This window comes from Falco biarmicus, chromosome 2 (genome assembly GCF_023638135.1).
Source record: "Falco biarmicus isolate bFalBia1 chromosome 2, bFalBia1.pri, whole genome shotgun sequence".
Classification (NCBI taxonomy): domain Eukaryota; kingdom Metazoa; phylum Chordata; class Aves; order Falconiformes; family Falconidae; genus Falco; species Falco biarmicus.
In genome coordinates this window covers 15,539,316-15,567,007 of record NC_079289.1, presented here as the reverse complement: position 1 = coordinate 15,567,007, position 27,692 = coordinate 15,539,316, and the positions used below count along the sequence as shown (strand labels likewise).

General features: G+C 37.8%; 1 protein-coding gene across 1 annotated transcript; it reads right to left on the bottom strand.

Moving 5' to 3' along the window:
• Nucleotides 1–116: 116 nt before the first annotated feature.
• Nucleotides 117–21,428, bottom strand: CFAP300 (cilia and flagella associated protein 300). The gene is made up of 7 exons (XM_056329981.1): nt 21,292–21,428; nt 20,646–20,727; nt 18,938–19,010; nt 13,400–13,566; nt 11,221–11,393; nt 5,002–5,068; nt 117–616 (listed from the first exon to the last, which is right to left on the bottom strand). Exons 1-7 carry the CDS (start codon nt 21,399–21,401, stop codon nt 485–487), a joined length of 804 nt encoding a protein of 267 aa, XP_056185956.1. The 5' UTR covers nt 21,402–21,428; the 3' UTR covers nt 117–484.
• Between the last annotated feature and the right edge of the window lie 6,264 nt (nt 21,429–27,692).

The window sequence follows — 27,692 nt, the reverse complement described above, 5'->3', positions numbered from 1 at the left end:
CCTGGCAGTGGCGGGGCGGCCGCGCCCCGGGCGGCGCCGGCCTGCGGGGCTGCTGCCGCGGGGCCGGGGGTGGGGGCGGCGGAGGGGGCAGGCCGGCCGGCCGGCTGGGGGGCGCCTGACGCACCTTCTCCCGGTCCCGTAGAGGTTTCACTGACTGTGGAGCTTCCCCCGGCATTTACGCGTTGTGGCTCTGAAGGGCTGGCTCAGGAAGAAGGGACGAGACGCTTTGATAAACGGATTTTATTAGATAAAACGGGTGAGGGGGACAAAACTGCCAAGAAAACAGCTTCGAGAAGCACGCCTTTTAAACACAGCAAAAATTGTTGCTAACTGCATAGTAGCATCTGCGTGACGTTGTAGCTCTGCAGAGCATATCACCAAGGAGCACATCCTTCCTCGTAAGAAAACTAGGCAATGTCTACCTGAATTCATGCAGAGAGGCGGCCACCTCCATTATAAAAGTGGAGAACAGCTGGTTTTATAACTAGTTATTAAATAAGCTTCCACCAAAACAGTGGTACAAAGTATGCACGTGTCGCTTGCAGGGATCCACAATCAAGTAGGCAAACGTCTGCGGGTGGCTGTGGCTTGAGGGGTAACACAGGCCATTATTACCCTGCGAGGAAGTAAAAAAAGAACTCAAACAACAGCATTAGCCACAACATGGGCACCCATGAGAGAATTCATAAATGCTGAATGAAATGTGTCATTTTGTTGCAACTGTAACAGTTTGTTTCATGGCAAAATTGAATACATACGGTCGTTTATTTAAGGGAGATTATGTACCCTTGAGGTTCCTGATGCTACAAAATGCACGGTAGTTCTGTCTGTATAGCTCCAATAAACTTGAGGTAAATATTAATAAAAAATGTGAAATTTAACATGTATGCATGCATTTACACAATTAGAGCCTAAAATACAGATGATTAAATACACAACCATGCGATCATGTTTCCTTTGAAACAAAAACATTTAGGGACTATATTAATATATAAAGCTTGTTCTATCAGTAATTCTTTTGCACTTAACATTTGCTAATGCATCTGTTCAGTTTCAAATATTTGCATTTAAGGAAAACCCTCATTACAGCTCTTATTGACAACTTTGAACTGTTACTGAAAACATTTTGATTGCCAGACCTCAGAAAGGGTCTGAAGGGAGTCCAGACACCTAGCTCCAAAATCCTCGCTCTGAAAAAACCCATGTTCAGCTGATGACACCAGAACTGGGCTCTTCAATTTAACATTGTACGTCTGCACGTCAATAAAAGCTTCAGCACTGATGGAGCAGCACAGCTTGACACACACTTCATATCCATTAGGGACCCAGGAACTAGAGGGGGGGATTTTTGGAGGGTTGATTTGGTTTTACGTATTCAGTCAGGTAACTGAACATCTGAAAGACCAACAAACAGCTGACACCTCCTTGCTTTTAAAATGTGTAACAGTTTCCCCTTGTTCCACAACACCTTTATACAACAATTGACCAGATGTAGGTTCTGTTCCACTTTTTTTTTGCCTGAGGGAAATTGATATATTGCATATGTTGTCCATTTTCTCCAGGAAAATTTTAAACTCCCGGACTACAGACTATTCCAGATTAGAGGCACATCTCTTTCGTTGAAGCTGTCTTCCTTTGCATAAAATAACCCATCTCTTTTTGGACCAAAGGAACATGAAAACTGTAACCTCTCCCAGTGGTTAAGGCAGTCAGCTTAGAAGGGAAAGGTCTGGGTTCCAATTTCTGCTCCAAGGACCATTTGTAAAGTTTATCCAGCAGTTGTTACTGGCACCCCATTTTCTCTCCTGTTATTTCAAAGAGGATGAACCCCCTACTACATGTTCCAGTGTCTTCCTTTGAGGGATTATTCAACACCATAAATCTTGAATTAAGATAAGCACCACCATAAAAAGCATTGTTTAAAACAGGTAGAGATTTGGTAATGTTTATTCACAGCATTTTCTGATGGTAGCCAAATGCTGCAAGCTGAAAATAACATTCTGTTTTTAAGTGGTGCAGCATACAAACTCTGTAGCTCCACTTTTAAGATGCCTAGCTCTCTCCAGGTATTTTTCAGGGATATGTGTGTAACACCAGATTCCCAATATCAGTAAGGAGAGCAAGCTTCAAGATTTTACAGTACTCAGCATCACAATGCCTTTGCAGTTTGATCAAAAAATAACCTAAGCTCATGCACAAAACTGGAAAAAAAAAAAAGGCAAAAGAAGACCAACATGCAGATGTGACTGCTAGTTAAATTTTTTTCCCATTGCTACTGAAAATCCCACTCCTGCAGTCCTTATGGAATTGACCAACACCAGTTGAGGTTTTGACTGTTTAAAGGCAGTGTTAGCACACTAAAAATTTGTTCAACTCACAAATAAAAACAACTTAAGTTCTGGTGATGAGGCATTTTAAGAAACTTTAGAATATACCAAACCTAGTATGAGGAAAACAATAAATATAACCTAATTAAATGAAAAGGGTATTTAAATTTATTTTAATTAGTAAAAGAGGTCATTAAACCCCCCAAAATCCTTGAGCATAAAGACTCTGGAATCTACACAGACTTGCTCTGGGTTTTAGAGCAATAAGGTGCATGTACATTAATTCAGAATTGAACAATTCCATCTGCAGTGTGGACTTCAGACATGCAGGGGGTGTAATGATTGATTTACTGATGTTAGAGTAGGATAATTTTACTTTTCCATTGTAGGAACACAGATAATCAGCTGATGATTTAAGAGTACATATGCATAGTATAATGCATAGCATAATAAGAAATAAAGATAGTGCTGAATATCTCTCAAAACTGCATAATTTAATCAACTTTTTTCTTAATACTTTTTGAACAAACTATGCATTACACTGATTTCTAACACTGCTGTAGTTCAAGTTCAGGTAAAGAAAGTTCTAAAATACAAGCCAGCATTCAAACACTTCAGCTGTAACATTTTATTATGTGCAAGCCCTAAAGCTCCCAAGGGTATTTGGAGTTTGACAGAGTATTTGGTCACAGGATTTTAAGTTCTCTTATGATGCCCACATCTGTCAAGTTTTAATCCTAAACAGATCTACTAACGTTTAAAACTATACCTTAATAATTTAAAATGTTTGCGTCTCTACTAGTGTGCTTTTTTAGGTAATGTTTCTAAAACAAGGGCTTCTTAGCCACAGCTTAAAAACCGAATAAAAAGGAATGGATGGTGTCAGGATGCTGTTACATAAAGTTCTTAATTCCTGATTCCATTTGTACTTCAAATATACAAGTATATTAATTTGTTGATTTCTTAATCCAGCTTGCAAAAATGTGCATTCTTCTAGCTTCTCAGCTACTCAAGTCTCTTTTACCAGAACAGGTTTTTTTATTTATATCAGGCTAAGAAGGTATGTCCACTTCTTTCAGATACAAACCAAGGAAACATGGCTCAAAAATCGTCAGCTCAACATGAAGATCATAGTAGCACACTTTACAGTTATTTACCAAATGAAACTAAATCTACTGCAGAAATATAATTATCTCCTTGACAGAAACTTTTCATCAGAAGCACAAGATATTTGTGCTCCAGTAGGTGCCCTTCCTGTAATTTTCAGTTTAAATAGTTTTGATCCACATAGCCATCAAACAATCTAGACATACACACTCAAGCCTTTCTCTATTCTGAGAGAAAATTCTTCAGGATGTTCTTTAATGCAAACCAGAATTTCAGAATTCTCCTTCACCATGCAAATTTTCGGAATGTGCAGTAAAGCCCAAATTTCCCCTAAGGCTACAGGGAGGATAACCTGCTCTGTATTTACAGTGGATTTTCTTTTGTCCATCCATTTTTTTTGTTTTCAAAAGGTTTCTGAAGTTTTTCTTTTTTTTTTCTTGTCTTTTTTTTAATTATTTTAATACTGATGATATTTCATGTATGACAAAGAGAGTTAAATATCAGCTCTTAATTATCATGCATCTACCTAAACATAGAAATCTGTGAAGTTCACATCAATATCTTAGATTCAGAGCTGGGGAGGAAACAGTAATAACAGAATAACAAGTTATCAGGGTTTTGCTTTTTTATTTAATTTTTGTTTTATTTTTATTACAGTCTGTACCCTGGTAGAAAGGTAAGTTTTGATACACCCATGAAGTGCTTATTTTCAAAAACCTTTCAAAAGCCTTTTATGAATCACACATAATACTCAAAATATGATGACCCACAGGTGAACAACTGGGCTATTGGCAACTTACAGAGAAGTTTGTGCAGTCTGAAATGACATCAGCTAGTTCTTTTGAAAGTGGGTACATTATCTGACATTTAATTATTACATATTCTGGTTACTCAAGAAGAATTTGGAGTAGTTCATCCTACTGTAACAATTAAATGACAGATATGCTGAACCTAGTAAACATGCAGCCAGTTCTCAAACTTATCTTGATGATAAATGTATGATTTTGCAAGAAAAACAGATAGGAATGAGACTTGACAAGGGAGGATAAAAGAGGTTAGCACTCATCTCACCACTGCAACCTTTTTATATACTAAACTTCCTTGCAATCTTTACAGGAACAGGAATAGCAATACAAGCTATTCAGAAAGCTCTATGAACATTTCTAAAAATAAAACTATACAAAGTCAGGTGGATTCTTAATTCTTACTGTTATCTTAAGTAGATCTAAAGCCAGAATTATTCAGACCTAAAGATATAGGTTTTTTAATAAACTAGTTTCTGGATGATTATTATGACTTCAAGTGTAATCCAGTAAAACTATTGTTAGTAAACTACCAAATAAAACTTTAGTTGGTGCTTATTGATAAAGAGTTAGTAAAGAGGGCGAGAAAGCAGGATGAGATCAGGGAAGGAATTAATGAATAAAAAAATTACAACTATGGAAAAAAAAACACCTTTAAATTGGAATATTATGCTTTTTTTTGTGTGTAAATGTCAATTCATTATTTTCATATTATGCATGTTACTTCCAGTAAAATTCTGTACCAAAAAATTATTAATACTTACATACGCAGACACTCTGAAGACTGTAGAAATAATATGTATTTCTTTTGTTTCAGGATTCTTTTGAACACTGAAATACAGGGGAATAATATATGCTTAGTACATACAATAAGCACTGATTATTAGAAACCTTCATTTAATAAATAAATTTTTAACATATGCAGTGTTCTCACTCAAATTTGATCACGTTAAAATTCAACTCGTGGCACACTGACCATGAAAAGGTACATTGACCATGGTCATAATATGGATATTGTAACATTTTACTGAAAACTATTGGAAGTATCTAGTCATGTGAGTTGGTTTCACTGTTTTCAGCTACTAAATCACAACAGTATTACCCAGGCCAAGATTACTCTAATATAAAGTTTGCATTTTGATAGCTATGAAAAGTTACTCAGCCAAACATTTTGTAAGAATCTTTTTATGAATTCTTTGAGAAAAAAAAAAAAACTTGCAAAGTGAATTGCATCTTAATACAGACTATAAGAAGTAGCAGCAGAACTGGTGAAGAAATGCAGACTTTAGTTCATTTTTAATCAATATATAATTACAGTTTAGGTTCATTTTTCCTCCTTTTGAATGTTGTATATATAGACAGCTATGCAGCTTTGGGTAGTATTAGTTCTACATTTTTGTATTTCTAGACTGTGTTTGTTGTGAAGACTTCCATTTCTTCCATCATAATTAATAAAGCACTAAGATATTGTTGCAAAGCCTCCAGGCGTCTCAACATAATTTTTATGTTTATTTATCTTAATCTATTTTAATTTTATATAAAATACAATGTATTATAAATTATAATTAATGATTTAAATTTAAGTCTTTTAAAATGTATCATTTTCCCTCAGGCCTGCTTTAAAGCGATGCTTACATTTCTTCATAAATTAGATCATGTAACTTCTATTAATTTATCTAATTTCATAGATTCCTATTTACATTAACTTACTGTGGAGCAGTTGAGCCTTATAAATTCCATACTTACAAAGGTCCACGAAATGCGTATCTCAAAACCTGCCTTGTCACAAACAAGTTCAGTTCCCAGGAAAGGTCCCAATATAGCCAAGCTGCTAGGGGATGTGTGTTAAGCGCCACCAGCTCCACACCAGCTCCAAGCAGTCCCCCATTACACTGCTTTCACAAAGCTTCTTTTTATAAGAACGAACAAACCCCAAGTCAACCAACATCTTTGTTCATTCAAATCTCTCCAACCAATAAAAGAAATTGACTCTCTGATTATCTGATTTCATCTGTAATGACACACTTATGTGCAAATTAAGCCTATAATGTGAAGTTGATCTTTCCTGCGGTGAGTCAGTAATGAAGCTTTATCAGAATTTTTTGTTGCAACTGACACGCTGATATACTCAACACTGACACAGCACTGCTGAAACTGGTACTGACCCCAGCTGTCTAGACGCCTTACCACCCCTCTAGAGATTACTGCCTTCCCAGCAGGGACAGCTCAACTGGTTCATGACTCAGCTTCTGAACCACTGCAGTTTACAGAGCAGCATATTAAGATAAACTAACATGGGTGACAGTTTATGCTAACGTACCGGGCTGTAAACTGCAGCAGTTCAGAAACTTTAACCATCTCTGCTGAAAGAGTAACAACTTCAGAACAAGGTATAGGAGGTTAGTGGGGTTAGCACTTTCTACCATATATCACCACCCCCAAAAGCTACTGTTGTATTTAAGTTACTCAGGCTTCATATTCTTGTGTCTGAAAACAATTTCTGATTTCTTAGTTTTTATGTTATACCAAAGTAAGGGGTGACAAAGAACAAGTTTTCCTATTTATTCCACTGCCTTAAGAAATTTTCCCCTTGTGGTTAGCTTCCTGTACATCATTTATTCAGACTGAGTATTTATTTCTAGTACTTCAGTTAATTTTTAAGGCAAAATAATTTATCTGCCAAAATCAGATGAGATTCTTCCCTTGCTGACTTGAAAGAAACCGGGAGGTTGCCTTTGACAAGCTCCTTTGCTCTATTTTTTTCCTAAAAAGTTTTAGAAAAAAACACCTTGTCTTCTTGAAGAGGATAGTATTTTCTTAAAAATAGTCTTCATACCTCTGTTCTTTCAAATTGTTAACTTCCAAACTATTCCTTGAACATGGCAGTTCCTTCACAATTTTAATGTGCATCTATCCTCTTTTTATAAAGAGCAAACTTCCTTATCGTATCTCAATTCACTTTGGGTTCTATTTATATCCTAACCTTACTGGCAATATTTTATTAGGCTTTCCAAACATTAAAAGAACAACTCAATGCTTTCATATAAATGCATTTATTATGGGGGAAAGGGCATGGAGATGGCACAGAAGGAAGGAGAAGGAACAATGACTGCAAGATACTACAGCAGGTGTTACCATGGAGAGACACTGTCAGAAAAATCAGGGGTTAAGTACAAAGGACAAGATTTATCAACAAAGAGTCATAGATTATAATTAATAAATTTTTGACATGTGAATGTATTCTTTAAACCAAAATATAACAGCAAAGACTTTGAAATTATTTAGGTTACATGGGATATGACAGTTAGCACTAAAATCTTGGATGGATTCAACTGGTCACAGACATTACTGCTGGATTAGTAACAGACAACAAGTTGTGCATTAATTCATTAGGAAGTAATTATTATTCATTTTACAAAAGAGAAGATGCCTGCCATTTAATAGTTGTATGTGGAAGTTCCTAACTGTGCTTGTAAAATATCTAGAGCAGTTAATTTCAAAATATTATTGCATTCTTTCACAATAAAGCTATATGCATGGAAATGCTTTAATAAAATTAAATCCTAAATCTTTTGACACTATCTTGAATGCTAGCTATGGAGTTAGGAAAGGCTGTAAGAAAGAGAAGTGGGGAAAAGCTCACAACAGGCCTGCCACTCCCAGCACTAGACACTTCTGTGGAACTCTTCATGCCAAGGCTCTTTGCCATAATAAAAATTGTTACAGGACCAAATGGTGAGGGTTTATACCTCTATAAGCATATCATGATCAGACTAAGTTCATTTGTGGGAGCTAATTTTTCAATGCACATCAGCTAGCAGCTATTAATTATTGTACTATCCATCTGTTTTTCACCAAGCCTTCCGAGCCCTCAAAACATAGAAATCAAAGCTTAAGAGTATAGTTTTCAGAATTTTTTAATACCAAAAAGTTTTTAGTACTGCTTTACAAAGAGTAGAAAGTATCCAGTATGACTGCAATCCAACATGAAAAGAAAACAGATGGAGGGTAGCAGTGTAAAAAATAAGAATGTCAAGGATAGTTGGTATTCAACAGGACTTTGAACTGTTCGGTAAACAGAACTTAAGAGACCACCACTCTCATTAGCAATTGTTTACTGAAAACAAGAGACCATAAGAAAGTAATTTTCATTGCTTTATTTTCTGGTATCATTTGTGCAAAAATGAAGTAAGTAGCACAGTGCACAGATTGGAGTAGAAATTAGAAACTAAGTCAAGACTGTGGCATCAGTGTCCCTTTTCAAAGCTGCATTGCTTATCCCTTCACTGGCTTTTTCTCTCTTAAGATGGTGGTAAGAGAATAGCAGTATCATTCTGGATAAACTGGGAGCAGGGGGAAATGTGACAAAGCAGGAGACAACTGTGATTGTGAAGGGAGAGGGAAAGCCTGAAATGTCAAGATCAAAAGCTTTTCTCATGGGACCGACAGAGAACTTAGTATCAAAGGAGCAAGATAAAAGATTTAGTTAAGTTGTGAGTTTCTTTTTCAACTGCTAGTCAGCGTTAATGCCAGCTCCACTGGCAGTGAGAAACCAGCAGACATTCACAAGCACAGAAATGGAGAGACACATGGTAGATAAATACTGAAGATCAGTTATGTCATATAAACTGAGTAGATGTATTTCAAAACTTTGGAGGACAGAAAGTCAGCTGGCAACTGGGGAAAAAACCCACCCAAACTGAAAACACCCAAACACCAAAAAGCAGAGGAAGTGATCTTGAAAGATTTTCTCCTGATACTGTATAAAGGACAGAAGTAGCACACAAGAGAAAAATCACAGAAATATATAAAGTGCCAATAGGGAACAGGCTGAGGGTATAGAAAAGGCAGACCTTGAAAGCAGGATGAGACGGTGGAGAAGATTTTGGCAGATGGTTTGTTGGTTTGTTTTTTTTTCCTTAAGCAACAAGAACTATTTGACATCCTTATCAAATTTTACAGCAGGAAAAGGAAAAAGAACAGGAAAAAGTTTAAGGAGATAGGAAGGTAAAGAAAAGGAGCAAAATTGGAACAAAATGTGAATGAACATGTTCAGGATAAAACAACTCAAAAGCAGAGGGAAGCAATAAAGTAAAGGAACTGATTGGATTTGTGCTTTATCCTAGGTCAATTCAACAACACAAGGGCAGAAACAGCTGTAGTCAATGCAGAGTCAACTAAGGCCAGGGATTAGAGTAACAAACAGCTTCTTTCAAGTGCAGAGTGAACAATTTAAAAGAAAAGGAAGGGTAGAGCTGAAGCACTGATGGATCCTCATGTCATACTCTGTTTTTCTGAAGAACCCACTTGACTTCCATCTATGTATTCTACGACAATATCAAAACTAATCACACTAATAAGAAAGCTCTGGTGACTAATCATAGTATCCAAATTAATACATGCAGCAATCTTAAATTCATTATTTCTACAAAAAATATTCTTGGAATATTGATAATGCTCAATTTTTCTGTCAGTGGTTTCTCTAAAAGTATCAACTGTTCTACTGCTACTTTAATAATTTATTTTAGATGATGCTGGGGAACAGCACCTAAGTCAACTTACACCCTGAAAAATACTGACCATTAGAAAATCTGAAAGCTTCTTAGAAGTTATTAATGATTTGTAAGCTGCTTTGGTTCAGTATTACCAAAAATTTCCAGATCCAGCCAAATATTTTGTTTTAAATATTTTGTTCAGATACATCAATCTATATACAAGTGCTACAGAAGTAAATAAATATTCAGGTGATTAAGAATCACTGGGTCTAATCCCTTCACTGTATTTTTGTTCAGACATACAAATTTTACTTTTCAGTTTATCCAAAGACATTTTAAGAACAGACATAATAGTGAATACATCTTAAACAATTTTTTTCCTAATATGCTTGTATATAATCTTAAAATAGGAGATAAAGTAACAGTTGGTCATCACACCATTCAAAACAGAGCTGAGAAAGAGGAAAAATATCAGTTCCTACTTTAAGCAATTTGAAGTCTTTGTAGTGTACAACCTAGTGCATTACTTAATATCCACATTATCAGAGTTGTACTATCATTTCAGAGGTCTGCAGTTGTTTTCCATTGTTCAGGTTACTGTTGTTGTTTATACTAACACACGAATACTTACTATGAGTGGCAAAGTATAATAGAATACAAAATTTTAGTAATATCATTGATACATTTCCATTAGCTTAGCTAGGAACGAGTCTTTGCTAACTAACCACTAACCAGGAAATAAGAAATGTTGTCAATTGCATATGGATATATGAAAACAGGGCAAAACCCAGCCTTTTTTTCCCCTGAATTTGAACGTCTGATCCATCACCTCTAATCTGAAGAAAAAAAATACATAAAATTCCATACACCAGACCTAGTAAAAAAAGTGTGCTAGTCCACTGTGTCATGTTAACAGCCAGATTCTGTCACCCTTAGCTTTATGCTGCAAGAACTGTATTTGTGGAATTAAGAATGCCAAAATCCTATTGTACTTAAAAAAATAATATTCATCAGATAGAATAAAATATATACAGAACTAAAAAATTCAACTAAATTATTTGATTTTTAAATCCTAAGCCAAAAACATCTTAAAATCAGTCCACGACTATATATCCAAGACTTAACTGATATTTTATCAATGACAGTGGGAACACAATCTGGTTCCAGTGCCATGCCATGTTTTCAGTAGACAATTACAGAAACAAAAATGTTTGAGATAGAAGTGAATTATAAAACATCAATGTACATATACATAATATTAAAAAGTTTTTATGTCAGACAATTAAAATTGCATCTATTTTGCCATTAAACTACTTATCATTGTTACCCGGTACTTTGATCATTGAAGGCAAAAATGCTTGCAGATTGATTAAATAACAGCCTCACTTTTGAAGCAGTAATACACAATAAATATAAACAAATTAACACAAGGTATCTATGACAGCACAGCACGTACATATACAGTTGCATAAAACAGAAAACACTTACCTCACCAAGTCTTTATATAAAGCTTTTGTAGTTTGTAAGTATGGATCAACTACATCTTCAAACTGGCAAAGAGTTCCTCCAATGCAAAGATGTTTAAAAAGACAGAACAGAAATTCCTCACGATCCGATTGACTGAATAAGTCATAATGGTCTGAATCTTCCAGAAGCAAGACCTTGTGGAAGAAGAAAATAACAATGAAGTCAAATAGGTGAAAATTTCTTATTTGAGATTAAGTTTATAAACAATGCAACTACTTTGGAGTTGACGTCCATATAAAATATATGAACTAGGGATGGATTTAAGTACTTCTCTTTCTTCCAATGATGCAATTATGTTCAAAAGTTATAGACATAATATAAAGCAGAATCGCTGTCAGATCTGTGCCCACAAGACATAAGGGAAAGTTTTTCAAGAGTCTTGTTATTCACTGGTTAATTGCTCATCATGCTAATGAAGCAATCAATAATCTGAAAATAATCTAGCTGTATTGGGTATGTGGGTCACTGCTAATTAGTTTGTCTTTGATAACTTTGCTTATGTTTGCTTTTTTACTCTCAGTTTGGAGAGTTATGTCACATTTGTAAAGCAATCCCAAGGATCTCCCAGAGGGGATCACACAAACTCACATCATCCTTTACTGCAGACTCTAGTAAACCATTAACTTTAGCCCGGACTAACCAGACATGCTATCCAGCTGCCCGCATGTGTCTCACCTGCCTTTTGCTGCACTATCAGGTGAACAGAGACTTGCTAGATTAGTCCCAGTGCTATGCACCGGAAAGGTGGACAGGAACTGTAACTCAGTACAGCTACAAGACATTTAAGTCACATCAGCCAAACTGCAGACGCCAACCCAGGCAAAGCTAGACAGGAGCTTACTGCTCTCTGGCCCTCTTTATAACAACACTATACAACCTGAGTAAAAAGAGGTCAGAGCAGCAAGTGTCGTTGATGGCCACCTCATCTGTACCCAAACCTTGTTCCTGGTTGAAGCAAGAGAAGACATGGCAGGTAGGAAAGAAACCTGCAGTTTTGCAGCTGAGGGCCAGCCACCCTCTGACACCAGGCGATAGACAGTTTGCTGCCCCCTACAGTCTACCATCCTCGTGTACTGAATAACTCGATCTGGAATTTTGACGCCATTCCTGGAAGATTTTGACTCTTAATTTTCTGCCATTTTAGGTTTTAGGAGTAGGAATCATGTTCATTTCAAACAAATGTGAATCCTTCGACTTGAAAAAGCAGACACACACATCCCTTCCAAGGAAAGGAAAATGGAAAGAGACTGAAACTCCAGTGATTTATTTTAAATGTTGCCTCTAACTTTCCTACATCCAATATACTTAATTTACAGAAAACATTTCACACATACTCAACTTAGAAATAAATACATAGTATTTTTAACTGCTAGGCTACAAATCACATCTGAAATTCAAACATGAGCATGCATTCCCTCCTTTTCCCAGAATTTTACAAGACAGACCAGTATTTCAGGCCACATCCGGTAACCAGTGTCACTGGTTCAAATACATTGCCTTCAAAGGATTTGCCAAGTGCAAATGAATGCAACTCTATAATTATTAAGTACTTATGTTGATTATATATACAAGGAAGAGTAAAATCCAGTTCTCCCACACTATGCTTTGCTAATAATAAACAAACATAAGTAAAAAATATTGGTTTAGATTATGAAGTCAAAAGAAACACAGTGAAGACATACATTGATTAAGAAAGTGCCACTGTTAAGAGATATTCTTTTTTCAGAATAATCTGTTTTCTGACACCTCTACTGCAGTACAACAGTTTTTACCTTGCTGGTCTGTTCAGGAGAGATACTTACTCCTTTTCCAGCGTTACACTGAAAAATATTTTCCCTTTTCATAGTTCCCTCTTTGACACACACACACACACACACTACTTGAGACAAGGGTGGGTGGAAGAAGGTTTTATCTTTTTCTCCCACCTAAAAAGGAAAGAGACCCTACCCGGAAAACAGCCATTGCTTTCACACATTCACACATTGCAGTGCCTCAGTCATTTCTATCATGTGGCTATCAATGCTCATTTTTATCATGGAAAGTATGTGTTGTCAACAAAAATTAAATACCAAAAAATGTGTCCTTATGGTAGCTTATAGAGTATGAAAAATGATAAGAAATTATTCATTGCTATACTGACCTTCCTTAATTCATCAGAGATGAGAATATCATCGTAATAATCATCATAACATTTCACAATATCGCCAGTTTCTCTAACAACTCCTTCTGAGTATAGCCGATCAAAAAATGACATGGAAATCTGTGTACAGGGCACCACTGTAGCTTCAATTTTTGTCACTTTCGAACCTGGAATATATAGGAAGGCTTCACTTCAGGTCTCTTGCAATAAATAAAATAGGAGAATTTCCATATGCTAATGGTTTTACATTAATTTGCAACTTGATAATGTGTGGAAATAATCAACTTCTCCAAATGGTTGTGTGTGGCATATATATTTTTTTTTAATACAGACCCCATAAATATGACAATCACATAATCCCTCAAAAACCAAAGAAAGCTAAGAAAGAAGCAAGTATAAAGGAAACATTGAATTCATCTGCATGCTACTTTGCATTAAGGTTTTTATGTCTGCTTCCTCTGTTGATAATTCTACCAACCAAAAGAATAATAAATGAAACACCATGTGAACTCAACATCACATTAGATCACACCCTTGGAAAATCATATACTGCAGCTTAAGCCTTAAAGAATCTGAGGACAAATACCAAATTTGGCACAATGAAGTACAAAAGTCAATAGCTGCTAACAGCACCCTACAAAGTAAAAACCAGAATGAACAGAGCCTGACAAAGTTTTGGTTTGTTGAGTATTATTATATCTGAATTTTTTGAAAAGTTCATTTGTGGCTACTGCAAGCTTTACTAACCAGCTCTTTCAGAAGATAAAAAGGTACTATCAGCACTTCCTGTATGAATCTGTATGAATACAGTATTATCTCTGTAATCATTAAGCAGAGTATGGGTGAGCCTGAGCACAAGTGAATGTGCAACACGAGGGCAAGGTGTCTCAGCAGAGACAGTATTCACAGCATTCCAGCGTTCCATGAGTTTACTCTTGGCTTTTCTCCTCTGTAGGTTCCCTTGATGGGAGACTGGCCAACAATATGACAATACCAAAAGGCTTTTGACCATACAGTTAAAGATAAAATTAATTGGTGTTTGACAAATTTGGGCACCTAAAGAGTCCCTAAGGTGCCCAAATTTCACTCCAGATGACAGCATTTCCAGAACAGAAACATGCCAAAAAGGGATGCATGAACCATGATGCTTCCAGCAGCACCTATCATTTCATTCTGATCCTAATCTTTGCAAGCATAGCATAACCTAGAATTTCTCTTGCCCCCACACTTCCAAAAAATCATTGGGATTTCTCCAATGTATTATTACATGGAGATTATTTATTCATAAGTTAAGTAGGACTGGCATTTTACTATCTAAGCCCAGGTAAACTGTACCACCTACCTAATCAACAGTAAGAAAAAAATTAAAAAGAAGTTAAAAGTTGATGGTTTGAAAATGTGTCTACTTAAGCTAAAAATAATGGCATGAAATTTTAAAATTATTTTATTGGGCCAATGCGCTATGAAGAAAGTCAGCTATTGAGAAAATCTTGGTATTTAATTGTTTGGCTTCACATCTACAGATATGGTTATGAAAAAAGAGTACTTTTTATTAAAGAAAAAATGTTTAGGACATTCTCCTACCTGTCCACATAATGACTATCAAAAAATAACCAAATTATGTAACCAAAATCACAAGTCAGAAAAAACATGACTTACAGCCTGACAACCTAAGAAAAAAACCAAACTGATTTTTATTTATTTATGCTTCCTCCCACCAGACTCATCTAACTTCTAATTCTCCAGCTTTCTTTCATGGAGATAGAGGATTTTTATTTTATAAGAGATTTAATATGAGTTAAATAGGCCTCTAACATATAACTGTTTTGTAAAGATGAACGAATTAAAAACTGAGTCACAACTAATAAAAATGAGATATTAAGTGACTTGAGAAAAAAGAAACATCTTACATTTTCCCAGTTATTGAGCTCAAAGTATAAGAAACTGAGCTTTTTATAGGCCTTCAAATTGTTAGGATTTTATTGGGGGAGGGGGAGGAAAGGAGACACACTTCTGCTCTGAAACAAGATTTTATGAAAACTTTAATCAGGAAAAAAAATCAAGAGCTTTGTAATCTATTCAGTAGTTCAGAAAACCAAACTATAAATGGAAAAGTTTAAATGTACTAGAAGCTGCTGCTCTCCCATTTGAGAGGTGAGATTTGAAATTGGAGATTCAGAATTTCCTGGAAGAGAGTGATCAGTTTTAATAACACCGTGAAAGTGAGCAATAAAATGGGAAGAAGAAATGCCTTGAGAACTCTGCAAGTGGAAAACAAAGAGCTGAGAAGCAGTTTAAGCTTATTATAACGTACAGCTTCTTCCAGCTAGCTCTATAAAGTGCCGCCCATATATTTTTACATGAGCACACTGCATATCTAGTGTTGGGCAGATAAACCCCAGATTAGGTATATTTAGAATTCCTCCAAAGTTTAAGAAAGATTTTTACCTCAGGGAAGCATCTGGCAACTTACTATCTACAAAACAGTTTATATAGAACATATATAGAACATAGCAAGTTCAGTGCTCTGTACTAAAAAGATGGTATTTCAAAAGTAAAAGGTGCATGTTGAAGATTTATAAGTTCTAATGACATCTAAAATTTTTGCAAATGATAACCTGTAGCAGTAGTCTAAACACCTGCTGATTTAAGATTACCTTCTTTTAAAAACCCATTCCAAAGACTGCAATCATTAGAGCTTCAAGTACATAGCGCAAATCAAGAATCTTTCTTAGGCAAATAGTGAATTTTTATTTACACAAAAAGACAGTAACCCTATCCCTTTGAAGATAACTTTTCAAGTGTTAATTGAGCTTAAGCAGATACAGTCCTGCCTCCTCAAGGCTGCTGACAGGTGCAAGGCCAGTAACGTATCCAAGAAAAAACTACTAGTTTGCATTGCAGCTATTTAAAAATACAAGACTCAAGTTGTAATTTGGTATGCGCCAAATTTGTTCCTTTTGGTGTTTCTATTTTTGAAATGAGAGTAATAGATAAAGGAGGAGCTTAAAGCACATGGAAGAACTATTAAGTACTCTGCCATGAAGCCAGGAAGAGGGGAAAAATATCCCTACTACAATAGGCAAAAAAGTGTCGTGTAAGAATAGGTAATTCAGTATCTGTCTGATCAGATGAAGCAGACTAGAGAATATCCTTGGGTACTGTTTACATAAAATGTTATATTTCAGGTAATGTTAAAGTTGGAGTCCTTAAGACAATGTACTCTTGTGGGCCCTACCATGAATCCCAACACGTGGGGGAACTGAGAAGAGAGGTACATACTGCATTCCCTGGGGACCCCATGCTGTATGCCACTTTTTGATTTAAAAGACAGAGACTGAAGATATTACGGTCTAATAATATTAAAGTAAGGATGAAAAGCAGTCAAGAGAAATAAAAATGAGATTAGACACAGGAAAAACAAAGTAATACAAGTAACAAAGAACTTTTAAAAACAGATTTTAGGAAAAGGAGATATGTAACAGAGAAAAGGTAGATATAAATATGAAACCGTGCCCACTGAATTAAAGAGAAAAATAAATTCGCAGTGAAAAGGTAAAAGTGAACCATAGCCTGGAAAAAGACAAAAGGATTATGAAAACAAACACTCTGCTAAAGTAGTATTATATTGATGTTTCATATATATATATATATATTTAATGCTGACATCTTTCTTTGGGTCCATAAATACTTCCTGCCCAGGCTCATGGCAGGGAGGAGAAGGGAGGTTTCTAAGAACTTTTCTAAATCCCACTTATATTATGCATCCAAAATATCTCCCCCCTGCAAAAAAACCCTAACACTTCTGTGTGCAAGAGAATAAACACAGTATTTGAATCAATTAAGATTATGTAATTGCCTTCAGATTTTCTAAGAAGCAAAATAACCCCATTTCCAGTTGTTTTGTTTTTTTTTTTTTTTTTCCCAAGGACAGTAATGTGTTTTTAAAAGAGTTACTCCACAGTGATAAGTAAATGATGTATCTGGATTAATATATTGGCAAGCCCAAAGAAGAAAATACCGGAATACAACTTTTTTACCTCCTCCCACTCAAAAGCTAATTCTTACTATATTTTCAAAAAATGCACATGAAGACTAAGTATAGAAAAATGTGCCAACATTCCTCACCAAAAATAGGCAAAGAATGGGAAGATGAAATTTTAAGAGCAAATGGGGTATACCAGCTGTTCAGGATTTAGAAAGGGAACCCTTCCAGTCCTCAGAACAAAATGCATTACTTCTGTGCTGAGGAAGATTGAGCAGAATCAGGAGTTAAGCTGGGATACTTGGCAAGTGACCCTCCGCTCTTAACACGAGGTATGTAACCTACTGACCTTCACTACAGGGACTGGCAAGTCATAGGCTAGACAGACAGCCTAAAAACAAATCTTGCCTGAATCAGGAAAAGGTTTACCCACAGTCTGAAATATATTTATTTTCTTTCTGCTTGCTAGAATGAAAAAGAGGTAACTGAAGGGGGCCTTGAGATATTTTTTGCATCTTATGTATGTCAATTGTTTTAACAGCCAGATACAGTGTTTGGAAAATGGATTTTTGCTGACAAAAAGGTAGCAATGTCTAGTGTCATTGTATAGAGTGTGGAAAACCTATGCCAATTCCAGAGAGTTGAAATGGAAAAGTTAGAAAATTCCCAAAGCTCCATTAAATATTTACACACAGTAAAGTACCTGCAGACAAACCAAAAGAACTGAGGACTTCCTACTACTCCATTTTAAAATATTCCCATTAAGGAAAATCACTTTGGTGATATCAGAGTTCACTTTATGCATAAAATCCCATTACATTATTCCGTGCAATTTCCAGGAAACTTTGTATGTCATTTACATAATAAAATTTACAGTTTCAAAGTGGTGCCATAAAATCATGTGCTATTTGCTTTTGGTCTTTCTCCTTCAGTCCCTCATCTCCATCTACAGACATAATCAAGTGTTGTAAGTAGTTAATGATCTAGCAACAAACTAGAAGTCAACCTCATACCATGATTGCAACTTGAGCAACCTATCACATGGTGCTCTGCAGCTGGATCACTTCTGTTGTGCAGATAGCATATTTACACAAACTTGGTTGAGGGTGTGGTCTGTCTAATCTTCTGCTCTAATTTGTATAGAGCAATAATCTCAGATCTGTCCTAAGTAAGGTGATTGCATCTATAAAAGAGTGCCCTTCTCCAAATGTTATCTGAATAAGGTAGTACTATAATTCCACAATTAATGCAGTTGATTATTTCTGGATATACAATCACGTCAACGGGATGTCGTAGGCCATTTAAAAACAATTCTAATCGCTTAGTTTATGGATCAAGGTAGTGGTCAAGGAAAAAAGTGTAAAACGTGACAATTTAGTAACAAACTAGGTAGGAATCTTTTCTATTATTTAGTAAAAGAAGTCATTCTTTAAGATATTTCAGCCAGGTGAAGATACACATATATGAATTGTCATTATTACAAAATGGTAAATTAGAGGAAAATAGTTACAACACAGACTTTTCTATTTAGGATTAATTTATTCTAAATTTACCCAGTGTAATCCATTGTCCTGAAGCTGAGAGCAACTTTAAACTGGAGCTCACATTTTGATCATTAAAAAATGCCTGTAATATTCAAATAAGAGAACACAAGTTAATGAAATGAAATCGTTTATAGTGACCTGGATATTTTGAAAGCAAATTACAGGGATCCAATCAGTAAGTAGATTCTGTATGATCTTTCAGTTTGGATACTAAATATCACACCACCAAATACATTTTTTTTGTAACTTTGTATAGCCAGTCTTTTACATATTCAAGATACCTTCATGCACACATTTATATATGCTTTATTAAGGTTTTACAGTAAAGGATTTTTAGTCCAACAACACAAAAAAAGTTGTATGAAATCCTTGGACGTGCAGAAAATGGAAGAAGTGATGAAACAATTCTACCTTTCCATGCAGTGTTGTTGAAGTAAAAAATGAAATGCTAAGTATGATTGTAAAATTTACATTTTGTAAATAAATTTAAAGCTTGGAGAAGTGTAGAGACACACCAACATTACTAAACAGATAGAGAAGAGATCTGTAAGTTATTGAAAAGGTGGAGAAGATGTTCCACAGTTTGAAATATTCAGTCCTACTGATTTATCAATTAAAACAAAATGGGAGGTGCATAGCAATGTTGGTAGTTGACAAGTTTAAATGACAGATAAGCCAATTAAGAAAATCCACACTTAAGTATATGCATACAAGCAGACTGAATAATCACTGAACTAGCTGCTAAGAAAATGATGGATTTTCCAGTCTCTGCATAACAAAATCTCTACCTCCTCTCTGGTATACAGAGAGATCAGACTATATAATTTAATGGTCCCTTTGTTCTCAATTAATTCACAGCTACTCAGGGTTCATAATTTCATAGTTACATTTTTACATTTTTAATTCAAAAGAGACAAGCATTGAGAATGTAAATACGTATTTTTTAAACATCAGTAATTTGAAATGTTTATCAGTGGGAGACGAAATATTGGTATATTTCTGTGTGAATGTCTTTAAGATACAAAGAAATGGAATTCTTTATCCAGCATAAGAATATAAAGTAGACATGCAACAAATCAAAGAGTTGTTTTTAAAACAACAGATATAAAAACCACACTGTTTTTAAAACCACAGATTATTTTTTTTCTGTCCGCAGATGAACAGATCTGACTTTGCAGACAACAAATGGAGAGGACACAGAATCAGCAAGAGATTTGAGTCTCAAAAAGCTGAGACCCCAAAATTCCAGTATAAAGCAACGGTATTCAATAAATTTTAAAATCTTGTTATTTTCAGATATATGGTGCATATGCACATCTAATGGCACAGTGTATTTACTGTGACAAAGCAGGAATAGCTGGGAGCAAGGGTACCAACTGCATGTACACTGTTTAAAGTCTCCCCAGGGTGGACTTCCCAACACTAAATGTGGTGGCCAAGATAAGCATGCAGTTCAGATTCCCATTCTTGGGAATCCTGAATGACTAAATTGTTCCCTCAAAGCAGAGTAACATTAGTACAGACTAAAATATTTTTACTGGACAATACAGTTAACCCACAAAGCAAGACTTGAGCACCACACCTAAATCACCTACTTTCAAGGAGACAGTGAGCCGGCAAATAGCATGCTAACACTGCTACAATGTTTGCCATTATGCAGTTTTCGAATAGCTATAATTTCATGAAGAAAGTCAAAATATTAAGGGCTTAGAACTACCATAAAAAATTCATCCTTTTGATAGGGCTTAAACTGCTGGTCAAAACTGAACGCTTGGGCTGTGATCCTGCCTTGCATGGACCTGAAATGGAAAAATTAGATTAATTATGCTGCAGACATACCAGATACTTACTCATTCTGCAAATTTGGCTAGGTACACTACATAAACTTCTATTCTGACCAATAATTACACTTTTTTCTTTTTCTTTTTTTTTTTTTCAGTCTCACTTAGAACCGCCTCCCACCCCTCCAAGGAGGGGAAGCGCAACTGCTGCTCTAGCAGCATCAGAGCAAAGCTGTGAAGCTGAAACAGATCCTGGCTAACTCTGGAAGACAGGAGAAAGAATACATGCCCTGCACCTCGGAACAAGCGTTTTACGCGCCTGAAAAATGCTGAAGGGACTTACAATTAAAAGAGGGGGTGGGGTGGGGGGAAGAAAAAAAGAAAAAGGAGAGCGAAAAAAAGAGAGAAGGGAAAGAGAGGTGAAACCAGAGAGAGGCGCCGCCGCCAGAGCGGAGCCCTGAGGGCGCGGTGACGGCCCCAGCCCTCAGCTCCGCCCGCCCTTTCCCCTCCCTCCCGCCGCCTCTCGCCGCTCCCCGCCGCCCCCGGCCAGGCGCCTCGCGCAGCGCGCTCTCCCCCTCCCACCATTTGAGAAGTCGCGCCCCGATGTCCCTGTCCTCCAGGCAGGGGAAAACTTTCTGGGGCAGGGAGCGGAAAACGAAGTCCGGCGCGCAGCGCCGGTCCCCGGCGGACATCTTCCAGCGCCAGCGGCGGCTCGGCAGTTGCCGTGGAGACGGCGCCGCCCAGCCGGTGCGCAGCCGGCGCGCTCCCGCCGCGGGGCTCGGGCCCGCTCGCAAGCGTTCCGCGCTCACCCCTTCCCGCTGAGGGCCGCAAGGCACCGCTGTCCCCGTTCGGACAGGATTTCTTTGGTTTTTACCTATAAAATCCCCTGACTAAGCATCAGCCTTCTCCCCCCTCATCTCTGCTCCTGCCTGTGCACCGGGAAAACGCAGAGCCTAGCAGACGGGCACGCAAAGGCAGGGACTACCATTGCTGGCTTAATCGATGCCACCCCCAATAACATAATACCGAAACAAATTATGAAAAGTGCAAAGTTATGAATTATGAAGCTGTAATGAATCAGGGCTGCTTCTTACTTCCTAGTGCGTTGAGCCATTTGGAAATAGCGAGGCTGTGCTCTCAACCTGTTCCCAGTGGACAATTTAAGGAAAGCATATTATTACGTAAGGAAGTTGTTTTGAAAAGTTCAGTAAAGCAATAGATACCTTGCAAAATTTGGGGAATTTCCTGCCCTTTGAAGGGAAAGCGGTGAAAGTTTAAGGCTGCCGCACACCTCATGCTATATCCTTTAGCAATCCACCCGCCTCCAAAACCAGCTCTCTCACTTTGCTGCAAATCTCCAAAAATGTAATTTTCCCATTAATCTGCTGCTCAAGCTAAGCAGCAGCCCCATTTCTAAGAAATTTAGCGGTGGTTTTGTTTGTTTCTAATTAAAAAGTCACATTTGATTGATTAGAAAGCGGAAGAGAAAGGTGCAGCGTGTCATGGTGGCGGGGAGCAAAGCGGGAGCTGCCGGCATGTACTCCCTTGTCTCAGCAGCCTCTACGAGGCATCCAACAGATTTAACTTGCAAGACATGTTAGTCAAACAGGCTTGCAGTAAAGGAATCCAGAAGAAGTAGATCTCATATGCCTGTTAAGAAACTCTGTTTTAACATCGTGTCAGTAGAATTCATCGCTCACTACAGACCCACTAACTTTTGTGAGAGGGTGCAGTTCAGTGGACCAAGTTGTTGTGCAGCAGCTATGTGATGTTTAAGGCACCATTCCCCCGAATCTTCTCCATTCTGTTTTCTCCCAAGTGCTTTCCCACACACTTGCATATTGTTTTTTCCTAAAAACCTTTTACTTACATCTAAACAACAATAGAAAATAAAGCTATGTTATACTTCAAGATGTTTAAATGGTATACACAGTTCAAGAGGGGATAAAGAAAAAAGTGTGCTCTTTTTCTTAGTATTTAAATACAATACAAAGAAGAAACACCTAAACCAAATTATTTTAACCTTATTCTCAACACGTCTCCACCTACTCCAGCACTACCCCATCTGTTAAATTCCTCTTGCCACTAGTATTACTAGCCAGAGATTAAATAACCAAAGTGAAATAACTGGTTTGGGCAAGGAGCGATGCGTAGCAACAACTATCCAACACATAAATTCTCAATTTGAGTTGTGCAGACTGAAACACAGGATTAAAAAAAAAAAAGAAGAGTGAAACTTTAGGTCTTTTGGGGCAAAAATTCCTACTGACTTTAGCGAGGATTTTCTCCGAATAAAGTGTTGAATCAACAAGCATATCCCTAAATCCCACTGAAATCTAGAGAGTGTAAATGCTTTGATGAATCAGGAGTAAGGAAATGAGTAAGGACTGCAGGACTGGCTCAGGAGGATCAGGACAGGAAGCTCTAAACTATGGAATGGATTTCTTTAATGTTGTGCCATCTACCTATGGTAGTTTTATAATTCAACATTTCCAGTTTTAAGCAGTTTACGATAATAAAAGTTAAACTGGGACTTTCAGTTTAAACACTGACCTCATTATCCTCGGATGTCATTCACATCAGCCTGAAGTAGAAAGTCAGGCACAGTACTCTTAAACACAAACATTTAATTAGTTTTTTTTTAAAAGTTAAGGATTTTATGGTCTCACAGAAGATATTTGGAGGGTGGAAAGTGTATTTTTCTGCTGCAGAATGAAGTCTTGTAAGTATATATTATTAAGCAATAGTAGTCCCTCACTTTTGACCAGACTAATTTTCAGCATTGTTTGTTTTTCACATATTTACTTATATGTGATTTTGAAGAGTTCTACAGTCCTGAATAGGCTGGGGGCCTTAAGTGCAAAGCAAACAAACCAGCCTTTCCATTGCAAACAAAAATCAAATTACAGAGGACCAGCCCTGTTGCGCCTCTGCAAAGTGCATCAGTCTTTAAGGCAAAGGTCAGCTGGTGACAGAACAGCAGCCCGTTCCAGTTGGGGAGGTAGCGAAGAACCTGAACAGCAGCTCCTCCCTCCCATCTGCAGAAGTCTTCAGCATTGCTAAGGGATAGTTAAGCCACATGAATTAGCTGAATGGAGGAGGAAGGCGATAATTGTCACTATACATCTGTGAAATAAATCAATCTTACCAGCGTTAAAATACTGTAGGAAGAGTCTGATGGAGAGTAAATTAAAGTCCAGATCCTGCATCTTGTCACCCCCCAGAATAGAAAGCACTGTAAACTACGGTGAACCTCAGCTCCTGCAAAGGTTCCACGGGGTGTCGGTGTCCAATTCTAGGCACCTGCACTGATAAAAGACTCCAGGTTTGAGTCTGTGAGAGAGACCGAAGCCAATTAGAAACCAATTACAAATACCTTTAAATTAGCAAATAGGAAATACTGTGGTATATCTGAATCCCTCCTTTTCTCCCCCCCTACCCTGAGTGTTGCCCTTCACTAATCCAAGACTGCAAGGCAGGAGCAGTCCTTGTCTGCTCAGGACCCAGGCTCTGGATCCTCAGGTGAAGGCAGGCATCAACACCTCTGCTTGCAGAGAACTGCCAGAAGTTTTAATTTAAAACACAGCCAAAGAGGTCATGGTGGCCAGTTTCATACCATGCAACTAGAGCCCTCTCCCAGGAAGGGGGAGATCTGGATTTTAGCCTCTTTCAGCAGGAGGAGGTCCAAGCTTACAGCTTTTACATCTAAAGTGCCTCAACTGCTAGGGCTGGTGTCATGTCCCCTGAGTTAACCTGCTGCTGTCCTAGCGAGCTCATTTCTGGATCACAGTGTTAGGACCCTGCAGAGGCTCAGCAAGCACTTTTTCCCAGTGATGTGGCTGCCTGCACTCAAGGTCAGCTCTGCTGTGACCTTGAATCAGACAGCTGAGAGAAGAGCTGGGTGGGACAGAGCTGCAAGGCACCTTGATGGGAGTCTCGTCCTCTTGGCTCGGAAGCTGCATTTCAGCCCCAGCTGTTGCCCTTGCTTCTCACTGGAGCTGTGTGGACAGCATGCCTGTGCCTGGCCGTGCACCCCACCAATCCTGAGCCTGACCTCAGACTCAACTTGTCTCATCAGTGTGGACTGCTCTGGTGATCTGGACTCGTGGCTGAATGTGGTCACTGTCACCAGACCTGCTTTGCTGTTGCGGTTGGGGTGCTGCAGGACAGGGTTATGTCAGGGAGGGCACTGCCCTGCTGGCCTCGCTGTCACCCTCAGCTCCTAGCTCAACCCATTTTACAGAGAAGCCCCCTTTTGCTGCTGTCTGACACACAGTGTGTGGCAAATAGATGGTTACGTTTATGCCAGATTTGTCCATGTTGCCTGTTTTAGTTTAATCAGCTCAGTATATCTGACTGTTCCATTAATAAACTCCACTTCCAAAGGACACGTGATCTATTGCTTTATACCCGCACTACAGCCTTTTATGAGTCTTAATTCAAAAAGTGATGCCAAAATAGGTAATTTACAGTTTTCCTCATAAAAAGTATTTAGGAATAAGTAGCAAAGAAAATATGTGAGGCTAAATACCAACAGTGTATTTAGGCATCAAAGTAACAAGCTTTGCAATGCCTAAATTTTCTTGGGTCCTCAAAAAAGAAACATGAGATGCTGAAGATACATAGTAAGAATTACAGTGAGGCCCAGGAAACTCAACACAGTGTGTGTGACACTATCCAGGCCTATTTAAGAGGGAAACAAAGAGGATTCATGCACTTAAGTCTCATCTCTATTACAATTTGTGTGTTTCCCTGAAGATTCATTGCCTTAGAGCTCTCCTTTGAAGGCTGGTGTCTAAACGCCTATTTTCTAAGTCAGATATGAGTTGCTGTTTCTTTTAAACCCAGCAGAAAAGGATTACTGAGCTGCTGTTTCTCTTTGCAAGCAAGTAATGAGTAGTTCATATACACAAGTAGCGACTGAGGTGCCCGATTTCAAGTTCATGTTATGCTTTGAGAGTTCAGTGCTATACCCACTTTCTTCTAGGACCACAAGCAAAAAGCACAGTTTACATACATAGTTTTCATACCCAATTTACATACAAAAGCTTACAATGTGTATGGGCAATTGCATTTCAGAAATTGTTTCCCTGTGGAGAAAGTAATGGTTTACAGTAGTAGTTTGGAAACATAAACATGAGTTTGTCTCTGTAACTTCTTGGTTAGGGCCTTTAGGAGGGAAGGGGCAACTCTGGGGCCTGTCCAAATGCCAAAGACTGTTTATAACTTTTATCCAGTGACTGCCTGACTAATAGAAAATGTTGAAGTAATCTTGGGTTTAGGCAGGCAAATTCTTCAGCAATCCTATTTTAAATGCTTTTTACTAATTCTGACTAATTGGGTTTTTTCCATATTATTTATAGACAACTGTATAACCATACTGTAAGGTGTTCTGTTAGTTACTCAGTAGTTTTTACATATATAGTAAGAACTGAATTTTGCCTATAGACATGCTTTTATCTTCATTGATTTTTGATGCTCACACCTCTTGTGTTGAAAACAAATTTTTTCAACGTATAACAGTTCCTCTCCCACCTACATACATGAGTGCAGCAGTACCAGGCTACAGGATGTGCTGTTTTCCTCTAGACAGTGATCAGGGTATTGGTAGGAGTGAGTGAAGGTCTAGATGCTGGAGGCTTGAACTTGGCATCTGCTGTCATTTCAGATCCCTCAAGGGACTGTAACATCTTCATGGGGCTGTCAGATATGACACAAGGCCTAGAGGAGACTTATGTTCCTCTATACTGGTTGCTGGAGGTCAGGTGGGCATTTCAAATGGCACTATTCCCAGAGGTGAAAGCTGACATCTGTGTGTTCCAGCTTCAGAGACTTAATTTTAGATGCCTACTTGTAGATGTTTACACGTCAGCTATGCTTCCATTATCATCAGGGGAGATCAAGATCTTATTTTAATTGCATAGAGAGGCATTTCATATGCCCAAGGTACCTTTCAGATTGCCCCAGATACCCCTTTTCTGATTTTCTGGAACGGCAGGTAGAGGCTGAATCTACTCTAAGTAACGATATATCTGCCAGCTGCATAAAGGTGATACTCTGCTTTATCTCAGATGGAACTAGGTGGCCATGTCAGGGAGGGCAGGCATCTGAACTGAGTCACAAGACAGTGCTGTCAGTGCAGTGAATAACAGTGGAAGTTATTCAGCTGATGAGTTGTCTGCCATAAGGTGAGCTCAAAAACATCCTAAACTCCATACTTGAACTTTACCGGAAGTGTAATTGTGTGTACGTGTTACATGTATACATCTACCCATCAGACACCTAAAGTTAGGATTCAGGGATAAATTCCAGCTGTGGAGGTGCTGGCTGAGTGGCTGAAAAAGCACACCTGTACTTTCAATTGTAAATTTATTTACTATTTCTCTTAGCTCTGTACACCTTATTCTCTACCTATACTCTTGGGAAAGCATGTAAGACTATTACCTTGCCCACCAGTATTTTGTATATCCCCAGTTTGGCTCTAGTCCCCCATACCTATGAGCAAATTATCTCCAAGATCCCACTTCCTGTGCACTTGCCTTTACTCCCTCCCACCTTTGGCACATCGTACCCAGCCTTGGGTTACTTTGTCCTTTCTCCTCCCACTGACCCTCAGGGATCTTTGCATCCTACGCTGCTCTCTGTGCCATAGTGTTCATGTCTCACAGCTCTTTCATTATATGTGCCAAAGTCAGACAGTTGTTGGCTTTCGTTTAAAATAGGGGGCAGAAATATCACCATTGTTTTTTTCACCATTTTTTCTTCTCTGAAAAGGGCTATATACAATAGTATTATTATATTTAAAAGGATTCTTTTTTGCATATTTCATACTGGACTACTGAATTAGAGATGAGTTATAAGCATATCACTAATGTATACTCCTTGGGTGCTTATTCTGTTATTTATTCTCCTTGATATTCCTTGGCTCTCCTTATCGAATGAGATTTTTATCAAATACAAAAATCAGTCAGTACTGAGGGCTT